Source organism: Pseudophryne corroboree, chromosome 3, assembly GCF_028390025.1.
Source record: "Pseudophryne corroboree isolate aPseCor3 chromosome 3, aPseCor3.hap2, whole genome shotgun sequence".
NCBI lineage: Eukaryota > Metazoa > Chordata > Amphibia > Anura > Myobatrachidae > Pseudophryne > Pseudophryne corroboree.
The window spans coordinates 390,712,215-390,736,726 of record NC_086446.1 but is presented as its reverse complement, the minus strand read 5'-3'; the positions used below and the strand labels follow the sequence as shown (position 1 = coordinate 390,736,726).

At 41.2% G+C, this 24,512-nt stretch overlaps 1 protein-coding gene across 4 annotated transcripts in view; it reads left to right on the top strand.

Moving 5' to 3' along the window:
• NBR1 (NBR1 autophagy cargo receptor) overlaps positions 1-24,512 on the top strand; it is a 159,048-nt gene that overhangs the window by 55,232 nt on the left and 79,304 nt on the right. For 3 of the 4 annotated variants that reach the window (XM_063960069.1, XM_063960066.1, XM_063960068.1), the window contains exons 5-7: positions 76-98; positions 12,755-12,958; positions 18,010-18,078. In XM_063960069.1, coding sequence (XP_063816139.1) covers positions 76-98; positions 12,755-12,958; positions 18,010-18,078 — 296 coding nt within the window. The remainder of the gene's footprint in view (positions 1-75; positions 99-12,754; positions 12,959-18,009; positions 18,079-24,512) is intronic. The other variant, XM_063960067.1, reaches the window with a different exon arrangement.

Here is a 24,512-nt window from a genome sequence, read left to right as displayed (position 1 = left end):
CATACTGTAACATAAGATCAGGATTGCAGGATGACTCATGGATTTCTAATCAATCTTATCTTGTTTTTTTATCAGATGAATATGAGGAAGCATTAAAGGTAATTAAATATTCAAATTGTTGGGCAAATAATTCACAGCTGCTTCTTAGTGCACGATGGCTTTACCTATGTATGAGGCCCATTTTGTCTCTACATGCAGATCTATGGTAGAATGCTGGCATTGCCAGAAAACACGAGACATGTGAATTACCCTCCACATTCATGGCCAAATTAATTTCTCCTTCAGCCTTAAGGGTACATATACACTGGGTTTTGTTTTATCCCTAAGAGGCAAGGAAAGCCTCACTTGGCTTTTATTTTTTTAAACAGAGCTTTAGTTTCTATTTTACTTTTTAGGTATCCATTCTAATATGGCATGGCCGCAACTGTCCCCTTGGTGCCTTGTTGGCGTTTCCTTGGATGGACAACCTTAGAAGTTAGTGTAGTGTACTCCTTTCACCTGACTTTTGGGGCCCAAACATCTGCAATCTACTGCCCCAGTTCCCCAACCCCAGCAGAAATCCTAAATGTTGGAAATCTCAGATTCCAACCAAAAGCATTATCGGATTGGCTATTCAGAGATTTTTAACATGCCAAATTTCCCTCATTCCCGCACAGGTCCCTGATCATCGATGTCTGCAGATTGGTGGTTTTGCCCACATTCCTAATTCCCACCTCTGTTGTCAGCCTGCATTGTTTCTTTAAAACTGAAAACCTGGGCTGAAGAGTTTATCCTTAAAACTGCAACCCTGCAGTTTCCCAATTCCAGTGTCACAGGCAGGGCGCTAAACAGCACCTTGGCAGCCATAGATGTTGACATTGAGGAACATGGAGTACACCATTAAAAGCAAACGCCCCAGTGTTGATGACTTGATTTTGGCTGTTTGCATACCAGTATACATCATAGCAGTTTGCCACCAGTTCAATCTCAAGGCTCTGCCCAAAAACCTCTGCCTGTGCTGTCACTCACTCTCACACTGTTGCGTGGTGTTTGATTATTGCAAGTGCTTATATTCTAACGAAAAATAGTGGGCGCTAATTTATGATAATAAACGAATATATATAGCTTTAGTAAAAGGACATAAACCATCTAATGGCTGCATTCACAGGGAGGATCTGGATATCCACCAACCAACAACCATACATACTGCTCCTCTTGTGTCTAGACCTTTGACATGTCTCTTGGATTTATCCTTATCTGCTACGCTGTCATATATGTTGCCACTAGTGATTCAGCCAATGCTCTTGTCTGCTGCCTATCATTTTTGTATTTTTCTTTCCTGGCATTCTGACCCGATAAATTTACACTGTGTATTAACCTATTCACATGTCTACCAACTGCTCCCATGGATTACTTTTGCTGTTCTGCTGGGATTAACCAGTCTACTGTGTAATGACTCTTGGTTTTCCTGACCACGCTTTCTTAACACATAGGTCCAGTCTTGTATCCAATAATCTATGCCATTCAGACTGCTTGACATATTAAGACCTACACCTTGTGACATCTCCAAGGTTTTAAGAACTATAGAGATCCCAAAAAATATTTATTTTCTGCATCCCCACCTGTTCAGAAGAGCTGAATGATGCTTTGCTACATCTTAGAGACAACTGAGAGGAGAGGTTGATACCTAATTAGGGCTGGGATACTGTGTTAGATGGCTCTCTCAAGTCAGCTTCCTCTATTGAATGTCAACAAATTTAACTACATGTTAACACAGGGTGTATACCCCCCCCCCCCCCTTCCCCCATGAGGCACAACAATTCTGCCACTGACCTTAATCCCATTTGTTGTCAACAAAAACACTAGGCAATATATCATTGTTGTGATGCTGTTGGTCAAAGTCTGCATAGTGAGAACTTGGAGGATATCTAGCAGCCTGGCTTCCATGTAAAGGTGGCTTAGTAAACCACATGGTTGGGCTATGTATACTATTATGGACAATGTTTTAAAGTTTGAATCTATATAAATTAATGGATCAACTCCCACTATGCTATGGAAATAAATCTAAGAAACACAGCGCTTTATGATTATACCACCAAGAAATCTGTTAATTACTAACAAACACACCAAATCCCTGCTGCTCCCACCGGTGGTATTGTTCCACCAATAGAAAGCACAAATGATATCAATCAAAGGAGCGCTGGAACAGGGTCAATTTGTATCACACATTTTATTACAATCCACATATAAACAGCAGATAAAAACAAGAATAATATCTGGATATTAAAACCATATCGTGCACTTAATATCTAATCCCATGCCCTGAGCTCAAATTAATAAATGTCTGTTCATGTAAAAAAGGTCTGTTCAACCTCCGCTTGTTCACATTGATTGTAACTAACTGTAGCCACGTTGTGATGGAAATAAGATTAGATTAGATACAGAAGTCCCTTTTGTATCCAGCCAAGTTGTTACAGTCACTAAAGAAACTCTTTGATGCGTAGCGGAAGGGGAAGAGCGCTGTGTAGTGAGTTTATGCACAGCGGTATGCTACGACCCCTTATAAATCCCAGCCGCAGCGTGTCTCAAAGGGATACTCACAGCCACCTCGGCTTCCCTTGGGGTGCGGACCACTTTTGCTCGGTCCCGCTATTGCTTTGTCCCCAGTCGTAAATCTCATCAGCACTCTATGCGGCAACGGGATCAGCTTGTAGAGCAACTCCGGGCACCGGAATCCAAGTATTGAAGCCCCTCTTACGTGTTTCTCCGCCCATAGGGCCGGCGGTTTCGTCAGAGAATTGTCTCAGCAGTATGGCTAATCCCTTTTTAAAGTGGGATAAGCCAATCCTTGTACTGATTAATTGGATTGCACTCAGCTGTTGTAGATACATATATGGAACTTACTTAGTAAAACAATTTTAAAACCATATACATAAAAAGTTTCAACAGTTTCTTATGGTGGTATATAGACAATAAACATCATCCAAAGGATATATGTATGTATATTCGATTTAAACGCAAAAATAAAACTATTTTAATTTAATTTTATTTACTAAGACTGACCAGGAGAGAATCAAAGTATTTATTGGAAGCTGTGTCATAAAGAGAGCTCTTGTGGCTCAAGGGATTCTTCACCAGCACACAATATCCGCAGCCACTGGATCAATTCCATCCTGCGACCAATTTTTATATATTTATATAGAGAACCCCAATAGCATTTATATTCTTCTTCTTCTTATTATTATTATTATTATTATTATTGTTATTGCACCTCCATAGTGCACAAAATATGTATCTTAGATATTTCAATAGATACATAGTGCTATTATATATCTTATCACACCATTCCGTTGATTGTACATTATGAACATCTAGTCGCACCCTTACAAATATTATGGAATTGTTAGAACAGAAGAAAACAGATAACCAGGGACTAATCCCCACCACATTGATTATCTGAAAACAGGACACAAATGGGCCCAAATTTATTTTACTATTGGATCTTCTACTATTAGCATAGATTTATAGCCATAAATGAGACACAGCCAAGGTTTAATAAGAGAGAGGGGAAGAGGGTAACCCACACACCCTATAAGGTTATACCTAAAATCCTAACAGTTGAAACTAACAACCTCCAATATTGTTCAATTCGATATTCTCATTGAGGCCGTCCGGAGTGAGGGTCCCCAATGAGAAAATCCAAAACGCCTCCCTTGTGCACAAGCGATTAAAATCGATCACCTCTTGGGGTAGGTGCTATAAATTCAATCCCCTGCACCTTTAATACATTAACATCCCCAGCATGACAGCATACTACATGTTTTGAGAGGCTGTGTTTAAAATTCTTCTTTCTTACATTCCTCCTATGTTCGTGGAACCTTGTATTCAAACTCCTAGTGGTCCTGCCCACATATTGTTTCCCACAAATACAGCTAATCAGATATATGACAAATGTCTGTTGACAATTAATAGTCGTCTCTATATCAAACTTCTGTCCTGAAATAGAGGACTCAAAGGTTATACTTCTGTTAACAACATGTGGGCAGGTCAAACAATTCTTTCTGCCACATTTGTAACAACCTCTCAATGTTGTAAGCCAATTATCAGAGACGTGACTTTTCTCTGTCCTTGAAAAAAACTTGGCGAGATATAATTCTTAATATTCTTTGCTTTCCGGAAAACCACTTTAATTGACTCACCCAAACATGGATACAGTGTAGCATCTAATTTAAGAATTTCAAGATTCTTACTTAACACACTTTTGATTTCCTTAGAGCAGGTATTGTATTTAGTTTTAAATGGAAGTATCTTTTTATCATCATTCTTCAATACACCAGTGGCTCTAGCCCTAGCACCATTGGTATTGGACAAAAGATAACCCCTGTCTCTAAGTACTGCTCTTTCTACTGACCTCTCTAACAGTCCCAACGGGTATCCTTGATCCAAAAACGCATTAATTAGTAGGGCAGCATGTTCATGGAACCCACTGAGTTCAGTACAATTCCTCCTCATCCTTAAATATTGTCCAGCTGGTATGTTGTCTTTCCACTTTTGATTGTGACAGCTATTGTAATTCAGATGGCTATTACAATCAACCTCCTTCCTATAGGTGCTAGTTTCTATCCTCCCTTCCCTGACCGAGAGAGCGATATCCAGATAACTTATGTGTGTAGAGTGACAAGAATGTGTAAATTTAAGCCCAAAAGTGTTAGAATTAATATAAGACATAAAAGAAGGAACACTGAAGACCCCATCCCAAATAATAAAAAGATCATCTATGTACCAACCATGCAGCACCAGGTTCGCCCTATACGGACCCCCCCAGAGATATTGCTCTTCGAAGAGGCCCATATATAAATTAGCAAAGCTAGGGACGAACCTGGTGCCCATGGTGGTACCGTGCACTTGAAGATAAAACTGTGAATTAAATAAAAAATAGTTGTGAGCTAAAATGTATTCAATTTACTCTAATACAAACTCACGTCGTTCCGGCATCAATCCCACATCAGTAGTAAGGTAGTGGCGACAGGCTTCTGTACCCTCACGATGAGGGATGTAGAGCGATTCAACATCGCAAGTCAAAAAAACATAGTCCTGTTTTCACTCCATCCCTCACACCAGATTTAAAAAGTGAGTGGTATCCCTGATGTGAGATCGAAGGCCTGTGACGTGAGTCTGTAAAAAAGAGTCAACGAATGCTGATAGATTAGAGGTGAGGGACCCAACACCAGAAATTATGGGACGACCAGGTGGTGCTACCAAGGATTTGTGGATTTTGGGAAGGTGATAGTAAGTGGGGATAATAGGATGCGGGTTAAACAGAAACATAAATTCATCTTTAGTGATCGCTCTCTCGGTCAGGGCCTTATCCAGGAGGGTCCTAAGCTCATGTGTGTATTTCTTAGTGGGATTCACACATAGTTTATGGTAATAATCCTTATTGGAAAGCTGCCTATCTGCCTCTTCTAAATAGGATGATATATCTTGTATTACAACCCCCCCCCCCTTTATCAGCATTTTTGATTATAATATTGTTATCCTTTCTTAAAGAGATTAATGCTCGACGTTCATTTCTATTCAAATTATCGTTCATTTTTCCTTTTCTCTTTTTATCTTTATTACACAAAAGACGAAGATCATTTAAGGTTGATGTATAGAAAGTCTCAATATACGCACTCCTATGCTGTAGCGGATACAATTCAGACTTCTTTCTAAATTTCCTATTCCCCTCTACTTTTTCTGCTATATCAAATATTTTAGTAGGCTGATTTGTACACAGTGGTTCTCCCCCTCTATTTTCTAACAAGGAATTCAGTACAGATAAACAGTTATCATCGTCCTCGTTCAATATTATTGGCACACCTTCAATTTCTTTATTTTTAAGAGATTTGTTGATGAAATATCTCTTACGACAAAGATCTCTTGTGAATTTAGTAAGCGCTACAAATAATTAAAAAATATCAGGCTGTGCTGATGGCGCGAATTTCAAACCCTTAGCGATAACTGCTTTCTCAAGTTCGCTGAGGGTCCTAGAGGACAAATTGTAAATCCCTTTATTTCTTAACCTAGTTTTACGTTTTTGACCTTGTATCTTCTTTCCTCCTCTACATCCTCTACTTCTTCCCTTGACCTTTTTGGGGTGGTGGTACTTGTTTGGAGTTGTTCGAATCTGTTCTGCGTTTCCCACTTCTGCCTCTCCCTTTGTCCTAAAAACGTTTTAGGGGTAACTTCTTTGTCTTTATTCGTCATAGCTCTTTCTAATCTGTACCCCTCTTTAGGCCTAGCTCCTCTCTCTTCATACCGTATTCTCTCTCTATTTGGTGAGCTAATATTTCTTCCACTACGATAGGTGGAATGCTGATCCGTAGTCCCCCCTTTCTTCCCATACATAACCTCAGTTTCCTCATAACGATTTCTATAAACCCCCTGGTGCGAATAGTTCCCCTCCTGTGCAAAATGCATGGACCTTCTATCTATTTTAGTACCTCTAAAAACAGGTGTCCTGTCCCTTTTCATAGTCTGATGTTTTAAATAGCTATTAGGAATACCCTTTGTATCAATTTTATTCACATAGTAATTATCTCTCCTATCATCTCTTTTATTATATGTCCTCACTTTATCTGCTCTATAATCATTATTGTCCCTTTCTAGTTTTTTCTTTTTAAAAAGGATGAGTGAATGTTCAAAATCATTAATCTTATTATTAAGCAATCCATCTCTTTCTTTAAATTCTTTACTGTTCTCATGTGGTTTCAATAGATCTTGTACTCTATCTCCTCTGAGATTTTATGTACTTTTTCTTTCCTATAATTTAATTAACAATTTAATCAATGAAAAGGAACAACAATCAAGGATATCATTCCATTCCTTGGTTAGGCATGGATCATCCTTAAAAGAACAGACATTTATTAATTTGAGCTCAGGGCATGGGATTAGATATTAAGTGCACTATATTGTTTTAATATCCGGATATTATTCTTGTTTTTATCTGCTGTTTATATGTGGATTGTAATAAATGTGTGATACAAATTGACCCTGTTTCAGCGCTCCCTTGATTAATATCACTATGCTATTAGAATTAACTATGAAGCTGACACTCAGGCCGATTGTAAGCACCCAGCTACCATTTTGCTGGTATAATGACTGGTCTTTTTGTAAATAGACTTTTGTGCATTATAGGTCTAATACTGGCATTGTGGTGGTGTGGGAGTTCTTTTCTAGCCTGGCTGCACCGTCTTTGACCTACCCACTGAGTCCTCTTTTCTTCTACTCCTTAGGGGTTCATTCAATAAGTTGTACTCCTTAGAGGTCCATTAAATCAGTCTTTTCCACCCAATTCATCTTTGTCTGGCAATCTGCATTCCCCCCTAGACTTGCCTTCTGCTTCCTAGATAACTTTGCCGATGGTTGTGTTTAACTCCCCTTCAGTTAATGTAGCCTCAGACGGAATAAGACAATGTGAACTATGGGAAATGCCATATGAACTTTGACGGCAGCGGGAGGATCAAGGGTCAGAACATGGGACCCAAAGTGTACCCCCGCGGGCCCGCTCCGTTTTGCTCTCCACAGGTTACTAAAGGAAATAGATGTTGACGTGGGTCATGTGGAATGTCCATTGGTTCATGAGGTTTGATGATGTCAGAGGCTACATTACCTGGAGGGGTCTAGCCACTACCCTTTTCCGACTGGTGGAACCACTTCTATTCTCTTGGTCTACTATCCCCAATACTAGTTTAGTTTAATATACCACTTGACAATCCCCTGGAAGCCACTATTTATAAACTTATCCCACTCTCATCCTGCATTTTTTACTTTGTCTTATCCTACTGATGCATCATCTCTGACTTCACTAACTTCCCTTTCCTCTATCTTACCCCCCCCCCCCCCCCTCCCATTACCTACTTCTTTTGCCAAGGATGCTCACCCCACTTGCAAACCTAACTTGGCCTTATTTTCCCTCTCTCTGGACTCTTTCCCATCTCCATCTTCTCTAGTACTGCCCAGTCTGTCTCCCTCTACATTATCTCCATAACAGTTGATCTCCAAGTTTGCTGAATGGTACCAAAGGAAACTGTTCTCTTGCAACGATGGTCCATCAGTCACACAAGATCATGAGCAGTAATAATAGGACGTGTACTAAGCAGTGATAAAGGTGGAGAAGTTGCCCATGGCAACCAATCAGCATTGACGTAAAATGTATAATTTGCATACTATAAAAGTATACAGAGCAGCCAATAGGTTGCAATCGGCAGCTTCTCCACTGGCTCCCTTCTCCACTTTTATCACTGCTTAATATATGTTCCCCATAGTTCAGAACAGTTTTACTTCATTTGAACTAAAGTAACGTGATTTTAAACGTTAAATCGTACGTAAATGATTTCTTTCCATACTGATGAAAATGACAGGCTCAGTCTGCACATTTTGTTCCAGGGTACAACTGACCCTGTGAAATCAAATTTACATTGAACCGTTTCATCTTTCAAAACAAATGAAGATCGTTCTTAAGTTTATTTGAAGCCTTGCCCAGTGAGTTTGAAAATTAAACCTGTCATCATTAGGCTAATTAGTCTGCCTGCACATTGTAGAAGCATACTGTATCTACATAATAAGCATTGTTTGCTGTGTAACAGGAGTAGACCTATGGCGATGGCTCCCTAACACTAGCAGCTCCCATTCACAGAGGGCTGGGCTCAGTCAGGTGGGATCTCTTCCTGTGGTCATGGCAGCTCTTCCCTCTATATCTGTATCCCTCCCCCCTGTTTTACTCGGCTATAATTTGTGGTTGAGAATTGTGATCGCCCCCAGCCTGTGCAGGGCTGTTCAGCTTCCTAAGGTGACATCCAGTACACATGCGCAAGAGAAAAATGAAAAGAAAAAACAAAATGCATCTCCTGGCTGGGTATAAAAAGAAAAAAGCAAACCTAGAAAATGGCAAGCCCAACTCCACTTGTTTTAGGCAGAATTGTCAACTAAGTATACAACCCCTGATATCTGACAAGACGAGGGAGGGAGACATTGCATAGAAATGCAAATTAGACATTTTTAAGAGCTTTTGTTTTCATAATCATCTATGAAGCCTATATGGTGTTACTGCAGTGTCTGGGAAACACCGACCCAATATGTTAATATGTTTGGGGGGTCTTCCTTTTAAAAAAAAATCCTAGGTTGCAGATAAAGTTTGTTTTAAGTCTTCTCCCCCTGTTAACTCGCATAACTATCTTAAATCAAGGGGTAAGGTAATGATTCAGGATCTTTGGCAGAGCAGTGGGACCTGGAGATATTTTGAGATGAGGGAAAAGGTGTATGTGTTGTTTGATTTTGTATGTTTGTGTAAGTATTTTATTGGATTCTGAGAGGTACAGGCAAACAGTGCAGGTTGTGGTACAGTAGAACAGCAGCAAATGATTAACTCCACCCAAATTACCTAATTTACCAATAAACAGCTGACTAATGTGTTTTCGGGGGGATGGTCTATTCCTACCGGGTCTAGGCCAGGAACAGTTAGATTCTTCTGTTTAGAACTCTGGAGTTATATGGAAGGAAAGGTTACTAGTAGGTAACATATATTGGAAAAATGTTGCTATTTGCTAATAGTTTAACTAACCATAATCTAGATTTGACCTCTTGACTGGAGGGTTTGGTTTGTTTGTTTTTTGGGTTTTTTTAATTGCATTTATTGGTCCTTGCATGACAGAGTCCTAGGTTATCTCTTCAGATAGCAACTATCAAGCAATAATTTCTCACTGCTGGTCCTTTTACAGGGTGGTCTTCAGTTCACGACCCCCCTGGAGGGAGAATAGATAGCGTGGCGCGCAGTGCGCCACCGTGCCCGCAAGGGGCGCGTTTGCGCTCGCCCAGCTGTCAGCATGCAGGCGGTCGGGATTCCGGCGCCGGTATGCGGTACGCCGGGAGCCCGGCCACCGGCATACCATAGTACACCCCTTTTACAAGTGATAACTTGTAACAGATTATTCTCACTTTATATTTGCACCCCTTTCTTCACCCATGGAAGATTCATCTGCGGTTCAGTATTTTTTAAAAATTAAACGGTTTATTTATATATATATATATATATATATATATATATATATATATATATATATATATATATATATATATATATACACACACACACACACAGTGCCTTGCTAAAGTATTCACCCCCCTTTGCATTTTTCATGTTTTTGTTGCCTCATCACAACATGGAAGTAGAATGGATTGTTTGAAGGTTTGCATCGTTCAATTCACAGAACATGGCTACAACTTTGAAGATGTTTTTTTTTTTTTTTTATTGTGAAGCAAACAACAAATAGGACGAAATAACAGAAAACTTAGGCGTGCATAACTATTCACCCCCCCCCCCCCCCCCTAAAGTCAGTACTTTGTAGAGCCACCTTTTGTGGCAATTACAGTTGCAAGTTGCTTTGATAAGTCTCTATGAGCTTGCCACATCTTGCCACTGGGATTTTTGCCCATTCCTCAAGGCAAAACTGCTCCAGCTCCTTCATGTTGGATGGTTTCCGCTTGTGAACAGAAATCTTGAAGTCTGACCACAGATTCTCAATTGGATTGAGATCTGGGCTTTGACTAGGCCATTCCAACACATTTAAATGTTTCCCCTTAAACCACTCGAGTGTTGCTTTAGCAGTATGCTTCGGGTCATTGTCCTGCTGGAAGGTGAATTTCCGTCCCAGTCTCAAATCACGAGCAGACTGAAACAGATTTTTCTCAAGAATATCCCTGTATTTAGTACCATCCATCTTTTCCTCGACTCAAAACCGTTTCCCAGTCCCTGCTGCTGAAAATATTCCCACAGCATGATGCTGCCACCACCATGTTTCACTGTGGGGATGGTGTTCTTGGGGTGATGGGGGATGTATTGGGTTTGCGCCAGACATAGCATTTTCCTTGGTGGCCGAAAAGTTCAATTGTAGTCTCATCTGACGAGAGCACCTTCCTCCGTACATTTTGGCAAACTCAAAACGTTCCTTCTTATTTTTAACACTAGCTCTTTTCTGGCCACTCTTCCATAAAGCCCAGCTCTATGGAGCAGTCTCTACTGTGGAACTCTGCAGCTCCTTCAGGGTTACCTTTGGTCTCTGTGCTGCCTCTCTGATTAATTCCCTCCTTGCTCGGTCTGTGAGTTTTGGTGGCCGGCCCTCTCTTAGCAGGTTTGTTGTGGTACCATGTTATTTCCATTTGAAGATTATGGATTTGATGGTGCTCCGGGGGATCATCAAAGATTTGGATATTTTTTTATAGCCCAACCCTGACTTGTACTTCTCAACAACTTGTGGTGTTGCAGAAAAGGTGTTTTTATACTGATAAATCATGTGACACTTAGATTGCACACAGGTGGACTTAATTTCACTAATTATGTGACTTCTGGAGGTAATTGGTTGCACCAGAACTTTTGAGGGGCTTCGTAGCAAAGGGGGTGAATATTGGCAATTTTCAAATTTTTATTTATAAAAATTATTTTTTATATACATTTTTCTTATTTCACTTCACCAACTTAGACTATTTTGTGCATAGCCATCACATAAAATTCAGATAAAAAAAAAAAAAAAATTACAGGTTGTAATGTAATGTAACAAAATAGTTAAAAGGCCATGGTGGTTGAATACTTTAGCAAGGCATTGTGTGTGTGTATGTGTGTGTGTGTGTGTGTGTGTATATATATATATATATATAATATATATATATATATATATATATATACGCAGCAGAATGGGCGGCACTCAGAGTCTGGACAATCAGGTAAAGTGCAAAAAAACCCTAAGGGTGTGCTTTTAATGCAGGTGACGTTTCGGGGACTTGCCCCTTCTTCAGCCCAAGGGCAAGTCCCCGAAACGCCACCTGCTTTAAAAGCACACCCTTAGCGGGGTTTTTTTCACTTTACCTGATTGTCCACACTCTGAGTGCTGCCTGCTCTGCTGCTTGTGTATATTGGTGGGTTTGCTATATACCCACAGGGAGGGCACCGGAGCAAGTATATACTAAGTCCAGAGTGCCGGTGTTATGCTGCTACATATATATAAAGTTTTAGGCAGGTGTGAAAAAAAATGTCGAGGAACATACCTAGAATATTTGATGCTGTTTTGAAGACAAAGGGTGGTCACACCAAATATTGATTTGATATAGAATTCTATTCTGTTCATTCAGTTTGCATTTTGTTAACTGAAAACAAATAAACTATTAACACTTATTCCTGAAAGCATCCTTGCTTTGCAGCATTTATTTCCACACTTGCCTAAAACATTTGCACAGTACTGTGGGCCTAATTCAGTAAGGACAGCAAATTCTGCTAATTAGCAGAACTTGCTATCCTTTGGAGCGCATGATGGTGGCTGCCCATCGCTGGGCAAAGCCACCCAGCATGCTGACTGGAGCCCCCCCCCCTCCTTCAACAAGCAGAAATTGCGATTGCATCTGCTTGTTAGCAGAGATAGAGGAAGCCTCCTCCCCGCCATTTTCATAATCACTCCCCCATTTGCACCGACCACACACCGTCTCCTCCCTGGAATCGGAGCATTGCCCGTCCCGCCTCTGCCTGCTTGACAGGCAGAGGCGATCGCATTTTACACAAACACACCCACCCCCGCAGAAAATGCTTTCTCTCAAAAAGTCTGATTAGAACGCACAATGCGACACACACACACAACCACACACACACACACATCTCTGTACATGTATAATGTTAAATTTAGGACTGTTGGTAACTAAGATGTTGACTTTATTCATGTTACACACTGAATATTTCTAATATTTTTAGATTGCCGTAAAGCAGGGAGGAATCCTGCAAATGAATGTCTATGAAAATCAGCAGCAACTTGACCAAACACCTAGAAACCAGCAGTTCTTGGAAACAATAGAGTCTGGAGAGACCCATGCAATTAGGGGTGGCAAAAGATCCCTGACGCATCATTCCTTGGTTGCTAGGTCACCTAGACAAGAAGAGCTCTCGCCACCGGCAACGGTAATTATACAGTAATGGTACATAATTTAATTGTGTATTAACATATTCTTAGTGCACGCAGTAGGGTAATTTATAAAACTAAGTAACCTGTTTTAAAAGATAGGCTGCACAGCTTTTTATATTTTTATTTGGTGCACTACACAACACTATTTAGGATGAAAGCCTTATAAAAAAAAAAAAAAAAAGTATCCTAAATTATAAATCATTTCCTATACTCTTTAACAACTGCAAAGAAAGAAGTCTATAAAAATTTTACAAATATACACTTTTCTTCTTCTTTTTTTTTTAACATATATGTAGCTCCTACAAATTAGAAACACATTCACATGGGTTAAGTTTGTCAAGAGCTAATTAACCTATTATGTTTTTGGTGCAATTGCAGCTAGAATTGTTTTTATAATTGAAAAAAAAAAAAAATGGTTTTCCGGTTTGTTTTTCTTCTGTTAATGTAGTATCAGATGATTTAACCAGTCTTGTGTATACTGGTCCTGTGGCAGTTTATTGTCCTGCAAATATCTTTCTCACTACAAACAGGATCTTGCAACATAGATAACATGATTACACTGTGGGGCTAATTCAGACCTGATCACTAGCAGGCGATTTTTGCACTGCTGCGATCGGATAGTGGCCGCCTATGGGGGGAGTGTATTTTTGCTGTGCAAATGTGCGAACGCATATGTAGCAGAGCTGTACAAACAGATTTTGTGCAGTCTCTGCACAGCCCAGGACTTACTCAGCCGCTGCGATCACATCAGCCTGTCCAGGACAGGAATTGACATCAGACACCCGCCATGCAAACGCTTGGACCCGCCTGCGTTTTTCCAAACACTCCCAGAAAACAGTCAGTTGGCACCCACAAACGCCTTCTTCCTGTCAATCTCCTTGCGAACGCCCATATGAATGGATCCTTCGTACAATCGTTGAGCGGCGATCCGCTTTGTACCCGTGCAACGCGCCTGCACATTGCGGTGCATACGCATGCGCAGTTTAGACCTGATCTCCAGCTGTACGAAAACGCAGCCTAGCGATCAGGTCTGATTTAGGCCCTGTGTCTTTATGATGATACAAACCGTAGCAAGAAAGCAATCTGAGATTGGTTATAATTGTGTTCCTCAAAGGAGAAATACTTCTTTTTTGGTTAGTGTGTAAATTGGTGCTGATTGTATGCTGCTTGAAAACTTGTGACGTGGTGATTGGATTAGGATCGTCCACTTACAAGGAATAACATGTACAGAACAACGGAAGCAAAGTGTCATGTATTGAACTTCTACATGGACGGCAGCAGAAAATTAGATGCTCACTGTATTGGTCCAGTCTTGTATTACTAGAATTCATTCTCCTACACACACACGCACGCACGCACGCACGTGCGCGTTCTCTCTCTCTCTCGTTTGTATTCCAGTCTGTTTGCTCTGAAAGATGAGGGTCTCTGAGTGGGACTCTGTTTGCTGAGGCTGGATTATTACTTCTCGATTTTGATTTTCCTTTTAATTAATTTTGACAATTATTTGACTCTTCATTGGGGTTTCATTAAAAATTGTCTTTTTTTTTTCATTTAATGTTTCTTTTGTGAAACAACACTACACAAGGAGTAGAGGCATTATTCAAACAAATTTGTAATAATAGCATATGATATCATTGTTCGAGTAAATAGGGCAATGAAAAGTGTGATAGTTGCAAGCCATCCTCCATAGAGTATTTCCATCTGAACATTTTACACAACTAAGCCTGTATGGATAAAGGGGAGGGTGGGGCAGGGAAAGAAAGTAAATAAATAAAACATACTGCGATGCAAAATATGACATATATTGTAAGATATTTTTAGTTGTTTCTTGCTTCCATATATAATTTTGAAATGGGTAAGGCAGAATGAGCCTCAAGGTTATCCAGTGCAGCCATGTTCAGCACAGGTAGTTCTATGGCTGGGTACACACTATGCAATATATAGTTTGTACAGTCAACAAACGATACATTAGCGGGTGTGTACAGCCAATATGTCTGTAAATTATGTAATTCAAAGACCTATCAGGTTGACCCTGCAGCACCGCCGCTGCCAATATATCATTCAGTACATCTGACTGTTTGTGCAGGCAACCCACCGACCGAACAGTTTTGTAGCCACAGGAACCACCGACAATGACATTTAGTATCCTCTTAGCTGGAATGGGGCCTGGGAAGTCACTGGATACATTAAGAATCCACAAGAACGTGAACAAGACTTTTAACCAGCTAAGAGGATACTGGAACGAGTAAGTAAGCAGTCCGTAGAGGGGTGGGACACCATCCTCTCAGGACACCTACCTTTGACATTTGCATCCCTACTTTGTGGTCACTCCATACCCTGCCACACCCACCAGAGGGTCAGATACAAGCCACAGGCACCAACAAGAACACTGCCCTTAGCTGCCTGGCTATTAGACAGACACACTAGTTGGTGCACCTGAGACTTGTATATACCCAGTGAGTTAATCCACACACTCGCATCACACTATTGAACCTTTTTGTCCTATTGTAACAGGAGCATTGTGTCTACCTCTAGAAAAGGCAATTTCAGTTCAAACCTATTGTGATGACATTCATTAACGAGTACAAATCAATTTTTACGTACACTCTCTCTAGACATACAGGTATTATTTACCATGCGGCACTGTATCACCCACTATATTTCAGCTAAACGCGAAGGTCAGATAACTTCCAGATACAGCAGCATCAATTACGACCTACCCACCTCCCAAAGTGAAGCACAGTATACTATAAATAACCCAGGAACCTGAAAGGAGTTGTTAGAGAATGGTTTACATCTGGGCTGTTAAAGAAAGTAAGAAATTGACTGGTACTGTATATATAAATTTGGTCATTGACACAGTTTTCCTAATTTTGGCACTGTAAGCCACCATAATTAATTTGAAACAATGGAGCCGCAATTGAAGTACAGACTTTCAGCTTTAATTCAACGGGTTGTACAAAAACATCATATGAAACGTTTAGGACTTGCAACCATTTTTATACACAGTCCTTTCTTTTCAGGGGTGCAGATGTAATTGGACAAATGAACATGATCGTAAATAAAATGTTCATTTGTAATACTTTTCAGAAGCAGAGAGAGCAGTAATGGCGCTGAATAGAGTGTGTATCTATATGTACTGTAGTTATCGGACTCCGTGCAAATACCAAAACATACACACACCCTGTTACCAAGTCACAAATGCTGCTATACAGAACTACTATGGGTATTTAACTGTGAGACAAGCACTACTATTCAACACGCTGCTCACTTTAAAGAAATTGCACTTGTGACTTTGTTACCGTTATATGGAATCACCACCGTTCATATCTATTTGAGATGTACGCAACAGTTGGTCATCTCAGCACAGTTCCCAGTTAGGTTGCACTACAGAGTAACTGGGCTGGCCTTTTGGGATTTTTCTTGGTAAAGTCTAATGTGGTCTATATATTTTTTGAGCTTATGAATGGTTTGCACCTTATGATGAATATTATGTATTTACTCTTGTGAAGTCTTCTCTTTAGGAATACCATACCTCCTGGAGAGTGTTCTTCACTTGGCTGGATGTTGTGAAATGTATTTTTTTTGGTATCCGGATGGTAGGACGACAGTCAATAAGTCAACCACTATTGGTCGACATTGACATGGTTGACATAGAGTAAAGGTCAACATGGCTTTAAAAAAAAAAAAAAGATTTGTAGCTTTTTCATACTTTACCATCCACGTGGATTACGATTAGAAATAGTAACCTTGCCCGCAGCATGGTGAGCGAAGCGGTGCACTAATTGGGGTTCCTGGTCATGTTATGGAAAAAAACAACACCAAAAACACACACACATTTCATGTCAACTTTTGCACGTGTCGACCATTGTCATGTGTCAACCTTAACTATGTTGATTCTTTATACCATAACCTTTTCTTTACAAAGGAAAGGAGCCTGCGACCATGCACCACTTTTGACTTCTGTGGATGTTCAGGCCTTTTTGTGTTGCTGAGCTCATAAATATGTTTGTTTGTTTTTTTGTTTTGTTTTGTTTTCTCAGAATGTACCAAACTGTTGTTTTGGCCATGCCTTAAGGCTTATACACATTAGACGATGTCGCTCTGTGAGCGACATCGTCTAATGTTTCCCCCTCCCGGGCCGGCCGGTTGGCGGCCGCCTGTACGCACTGAACGATATGACCGCTCATATCACTCAGTGACGTCACGCCCCCGCCAGCCCTGCATGAAGGTCGTGGACGACAGTCCACATCCTTCATGGATGCCCTACCGACAGCGACGATCGTTGCCGACCCGCGGGGCCGCGCATCGGTCGTCGCTGGCGGCATACACACTTGACGATAAAATGAGCAACGTCGCTCAAGGAGGGGGAAAATGAGCGACGTCGCTCATTTTATCGTTAAGTGTGTATGGTCCTTAAGGTTCTTAGAATGGCCTGTTTCACTTTCATTAAGAGCTTCTTTGATCGGATGTTGTGGGTTTACAGCAACAACTTCCAAATACAAATGCAACAGATGCTTGGAATCATCTCCAGACCTATTGCCTGCTTAATTGATGAATAAATAAACAAAGGAATAGCCCATACCTGTCCATGAAACAGCTTTTGAGTCAATTGTCGAATTACTTTTGGTTCCTTGAAAATGAGAGGACAACATATTAAACAGCTGTAATTCTTAAACCCTTCATCTAATTTGGATGTCAATACCCTAAAATTAAAGCCGATAGTCTGCACTTTTAAACCATATGCATTCTATAACTGGAACTTAAATATGTTTTGGTAAACAGCTAAAATGACAAAAATTGTGTCCGTGTCCAAACATATATGGACCTAACTGTATCAAAACATGGTGAGCTTCGCTGGGAGAGCTAAACCACAGGAGTAGTTCAGCTGCCTTGGAGCATAAGAAGCCCTTCGTATAATGTAGAGAGACCAGAGGGTCACTTCCTAACTGGTTGTGGCAACAGGCGTTTATTGCTGTTTTTGCATCGATCACTAATATTTTCCAACCTCTTGGCACTGATATGTGTCATTTTTTATCATTGGTAGGAAGAACATTGCCAAAATGATGGAAGTGGAAACATACAACCGGACTGGTTCACCAATTACATAGAGACAGTGTGTATATTATTGCCTTATATGTATGTCTGTTGCTAAAATGGCTTCAAAATCACTTAAATGTTAAATACACAGATAAATACTTACATTTTTGATAGATGGTATTTCCTGCTCCATAGTATTAGGTACTTTCATGTCCATGTGCTTCAATGCCATATTTCTTGATTTAATTGTAGTATTGGACAAATTCCAGCTAGCCACTTGTCCCTCAATTTCTTACCGTCATTTTTGCAGTGGGTCATTTACAGCAGGGGTGGCCAACCGAGAGGACCCCTAACAGTTCACTTTTTTAGGCAACTTACAGTAGCTGGTGCACAGGTGTAGTCATTACTCTCTCGTTTTAAAAGAGGCTGGAGTTCTTTCCAGTTGATACATTCTACTGATCTACAGTTGGACTGGCAAACATGAACTGTTAGAGGTTCGACTTACTATATCTTAAAATTTAGTGGGGTGCAGCCATGTTGCAAAGGAAATGGGGCTAATTCAGTAAGCCCCGCAGAAATGTGTAAATCCTATATTTTCCGAAATGTGTGCACATGCGAGAGGTCTTAAACTGTGATCGCAGTTTAAGAGCTGGCAGGGGGCGGAGACGGGACTTCGCGTTTTGTGGGGGCTGCGGTCCGGACAATGCAGGCGTTTCCGGTCTGTTTTGCGGGAGGCCCCCACGTGCTAGGGAAATTAGTTGTTACAACTCATGCTGAATTGGGCCCAAAGTGCGATTTCTGAACAGTAAAAAAACAACAACATTAAACAACATTACCAAACAGGTAATTTCAACTTTAGACTTGACATTATGTTATATACTGACCGAACATGGCTAGGAAAACAGGTGCACAAACAACATTCTTAAAGCTATGTGTGCACATGCAAGGAGCTTAGAAGACAAAATTCCAGAGCTAATTGCAATAGTGCAATGATGCAGCGAGAAACAGAACTGGGACATACCTATAGCGGGATACAGTTTATTTAGGAAGGACGAATCGGAGCATAAATGCTATTTTAATACAAAATAGTGAAGAAAAATTGAGGCCCTATGGGTGAAACGAGTGGAGAAGGACACTCTTTGCATTGGGGTGATCTATAGACCACCAGGCCAGGGTCAGGAATTGGACAGGAATCTTTTGTTGGACATCACGAAAATGGCTTTAAAGGGAGAAGTCCTAATCGTGGAAGTTGTTAATCTACCTGATGTAAATTGGGAGGGGTCTTTTGCAAGTTCAACTACAAGGGGCAAATTTCTAAATGCCTTACAAGTAGTGATGAGCGGATTCGGTTTTACTCGGTTTTACTCGGTTCTCAAAACCGAATCTTATTGGCTATCCAAAACACGTGACATCAGTGAGCCAATAACATTCGGTTTTGAGAACCAAGTAAAACCGAGTAAAACCGAATCCGCTCATCACTACTTACAAGGAGCATCCCTCAAGCAATTGGTGAGGGAACCCACTTGCAAAGACTCAATATTAGATTTAATACTCCCAAATGGTGACAGGATATCAGACGTATATGTGGGTGAGAACCTAGGATTCAGTGACCATCATGCAGTATGGTTTAGTATAAAGACGGGGTCCAATTCATGGCACACAAAAATAAAGATGTTGAATTTTAGGAAGACTGCAAAAATGGGGAGATGTTTAAGCAATTCATTGGCGTATTAGAGGAACTTGAAAGGAGTGCAGGACCGGTTGGAAAACCTAAAAAGTGCAATGCTTAAAGCAACAGACCTTTGTATCAAAAGGGTTAGGAAAAACACCAGGAAAAGGAAGCCAATGTGGTTCACAAAAGAGGTATCAACTAGTGTGAAAGCAAAAAAGACGGCCTTTAAGAAATATAAGCAGATTTAAAATAATAACGATGAAGAGGTGTGTCTTGCCAGATGGAAGGAGGCTAATGGGCCCTCTACACACTGGCCATTTTCCGCCGCGGTGCCCGATGGCCGTTACGGCCGACAGATGACCCGGTGGGAAGGGGGGTGGGGTGAAGTTTCTTCACTCCCTGATGTCACCCGGCCCAATAGCCATGCATGCTAATATGGACGATATTGTCCATATTGGCTTGCATGTATAAAGGAGCCGGCACAAACTATGAACGAGCGCAGGGCTGCGCATTGTTCATCGTTGGTGCCTACACACTGAGCAATATGAACAGTATCTCGCTCATTAATGAACGAGATCGTTCATATTGCTCAGTGTAATCGGTAAGTGTATAGGGCCCATAAGACGGGGATCAGGCGTGCAAAGGCAGAAGCTGAGGAGAAAATGGCCCAGTCAGTTGATAATGGGGGCAAAACTGTTTTTTTATGTACAGAAGTGAAAGGAGAAAATCAAATGGAGAAATAATAAGACTTAAGACAGAGAGTGATAGTTTGTTTGAAGGAGACAAGCCAATGGCAGATCATCCAAATAATGATTTCAGTATTCACTACAGAAGGAGAGGAGAAGGGGCCACAGTGTAATTGCAAGGATCTGCAAGGAGGAGAAGGTTCTAACAGAACTCGCAATACTGAAAGTGGATTAATACAATGAGGCCTCGATGGGATACTTTGAAGGATACTAAAAGATGTGCTGGTAGCACCATTAACAGAATTATTTAACCAGTCACTAGCTACAGGTGCAATTCCAGACGACTGAGCGAATGCAGTACCACCGTATAACAGTGCAAGCAAGGAAGAAGCAATTAATTACAGTAGTAGAGAAAGTAATAGAAACACTATTAAAAAAAGAAAGAGTTGTGGAATATCTTAAATCAAACAACTTTAAATTTATAGGATCCCAAACAGCATGGATTTACTAGTGTGAGCTCATGCCAGACAAATCTTATTTCCTTTTTTGACTCCATGACCTGAATAATAGATTAGGGAGGTGGCTGGGTTGGGGATCTGGCATAGATGTAGCATACCTGTATCTAGACTTTAATAAGACATTTGACAAAGTGCCACATCGCAGACTGCTAATTGCAGGATAGGAAACAGTTGTAGTAAATGGAGTACATTTTATGGAGGGAAACGTTACCAGTGGACTAACAGGGATCAGTACTTTGACTAGTGCTCTTTAATATCTTTCTGGTGATGTTGCAAATGTTATTGAAGGGAAAGTATGCCCTTTTGCAGATGACACAAAGATATGCAACAGGTTAGACACACAGGGAGGAGTAAAACAAGTGATTGATGATCTAGGGAGACTTGAGGAATGGTTAAGAATGGTGCAGCTACAGTTAAATGTAAAGAAAATGCTAAATATAATATCAAGTGTACTATAATGGAAACTACTGAGGAGGAAAAGGATTTAGTAGTCACTATTTCAATTTACTTAAATAGTGTTCACTCTAGGAGTGAAAAGGGGCAGGGCGCCGCGCGCGCGCCCGAAATGGGGGGGGGGGGGGCGGCCACGCAAATTAGGGGGCGTGGCCACGCCTCCGTCATTTTAGGGGCGCGGTGCGGCCCACAGACGCTACTATAGAGAGCGTCTGTGGCCGGCGACGTCACTGTTGGGGGCGTGCCCAGCACCTCTGTCGGTGCTGGGCTTCCCCCAGCCCTCTCCCAATGCGTGAATGGATGCCGCGCGCATGCGCACGCGCACGGCATCTATACACGCCGGGAGGGCAGGGAGCGGGCGGCTGTTCTAGCAGGGCGCCGCAAAAGGGGCAGGGCGGGTTTTGCCTGTTAAAAACTGCTAAAACAGCCTAGAGTGAACACTACTTAAAGTCAGCAAAGCAATGCAAAAAAGCAATGATGAATCCATAGCAAGAAAAAATAAGTAATAATGCCATATAGTATAGGTAATTGGTACGGCCTCATCTGGAATACATGTCCAGTTCTGGAGACCATATTTCCAGAAAGATATAAATACATTAGAGAGAATACAAAGAAAGCAACTAAAATGGTGCATGTCCTATATAGCAAAACGTACCCAGAAGGACTAAAGGATCATAACATTTATAGTTTGGAGCAGAGAAGGGAAAGGGGGACATGGTAGAAACGTTCAAATATACCAAGGGTTTTAACAAGGTACAGATAGGAAACATGCTTCAAAGGAAAATAAGTATTTGAACTCGAGGACATACACTGAAACTGGAGGTTCAGGGTAAATTTAAGGAAAAATTACTTCACAGACAGGGTAGTGGATATGTAGAATAGCCTCCCATCAGAGGTGGTAGATGCTAAGACAGTACAGCAATGTAAATATGGGACAGGCATATGAATATCCTTACTTATAACTAAGCATCAAATAGAGTTGAGGTTTCGTAAAGGATTAATAAAAAAAGTCAGACTTGATGGGCCAAGTAGTTCTTTTCTGAAGTCAATTTCTCTGTTTCTATGTACCTGAGGATCAGTTTAGCCATCCATGCTGTACAGCATTCACAGCAAAAAAAGGAGCTTTGTGAGCTTGTGGTGATAGATAGATAGATAGATAGATATATATATATATATATATATATATATATATATACTGCTCAAAAAAATAAAGGGAACACTAAAATAACACATCCTAGATCTGAATGAAAGAAATATTCTTATTAAACACTTTGTTCTTTACATAGTTGAATGTGCTGACAACAAAATCACACAAAAATTATCAATGGAAATCAAATTTGTTAACCCATGGAGGTCTGGATTTGGAGTGACCCTCAAAATTAAAGTGGAAAAACACACTACAGGCTGATCCAACTTTGATGTAATGTCCTTAAAACAAGTCAAAATGAGGCTCAGTAGTGTGTGTGGCCTCATTATTTTTTTTACTCTGCTTATGTACACATATTCAAACATGACAAAAAGTTGGCTTTGCAATGAGCAAGTTTGGCATAGTCCATAGGTATAGATAAGTTGCCCATTGTATGTTTTGAGGCCACATGAAAACAAAATGGTTGTCCTTGGAAGCTTTTTAAACTGTTGAAACACAATAGCTAAGTTGGCTCCTCATTCAGTTGTATAATCACAATGTGCTCGTGGAACAAGTAGTTTTGGACAATATCATGTGGTTTTATTTTATTATTTATTACCGGTTATTTATATAGCGTACACATATTCCGCAGCACTTTACAGAGAATATTTAGCCATTCACATCAGTGCCTGCCCCAGTGGAGATTACAATATCAGTGTTTGCAAAAATGCGCTATAGCGCGTATCTTACCTTGTTTTGATGACCAGGAACTAACATTTCAAAAACAAGAGGGTCCCTGGGACGCACTCCGCTACAGCCAATCTGATGCTCTATGGCCGGCTGCATGTTATAAAAATAGGAGGTGGAGCCTTGGCAGTCCTCTTTGGCGTCTCTCTTGGCTCACATGCTTTGGGGCCAGACCTGATGGCGCAGCACCTTAGATCCTCAGCGTAAGGGACCTGCATCAGTGATTTTGTGCAGTGACTGTTAAAGCGCTGTTGGTGTAGCGCTGGCGGGACTTGGTGTGCTGGCAGCGTCAGGGACTGAGTGTTCCCGCAGCAGGGGATTTTCTCAGCGACGGGGTCGGGTCTGATCGTGTGGGTCAATCACCGCTCTGATCATAACAAACAGCAGCTGTGTCAGTGCTGACGACACCCAGGGAGTTCTCAGAGGGGTCCTGAGCAGAGAGGCCGTTGCTGGCAGAGAGACCGCCTCAGTCCCGCACAGGTTGCATTGATGGGGGACGGTTTGGCCCCAGCTGAGGAGCTTCTCCTGTCTGAGGAATAGAAGGCCCCTGGGCTCCCCTGCCCTCCTCCCAGCCCACGGATATGTAGCAGTGTGTGACAGTGGAGCAAGAGCTGCAGAATGTGCTGCAGAAGTTTGGGGGTACAGGCAGTACAGTGTGCAGAGCCTAGTACATGGGGTGCTGAAGAGGGAGACACTGCAGGCAGCCGGGGTAAGGGTCAAGACCCAGGGGTAACAGGGTATGGTGGGGGGAAGAGGTAGACGTATGACAGACTGGTGGGGAGGGGGTGGGGAGGGTGGGGTTACAGAGACACAGGTTTCTTTTGTGCTTGGAAACATCAATATCCTCATTATAAAAAAGATATTGCACAGATCACATGATAATCTGAGTACAGCCCAAACTCATAAAGTAGGTGGATAAAATCACTTGCAGTACACGCACACTGCATTCCTAGATTACAGCGTCCCCTGACTATCCAAATCTCCATGAGTGCAAGCCTGGGCATGCACAGAGCAGTCTTTGGCGCAGCTCTGATTCCACCTCAGTGTGTGTGTATGTGTATGTGTGTATATATGTATGTGTATATATATATATATATATATATATATATATATGTGTGTGTATATATATATATATATATATATATATATACACACACACACACACACACACACACACACACACACACACACACACACACTCACTCTAGCCCCAGTACTGCCTGCCCCCTCTGTTATCTACCGTTTTTCTCCTCCCTAGCCCCAGCACTGCCTGTCCCTAACACCCTCCTTGCCCCCAACACTGCCCCA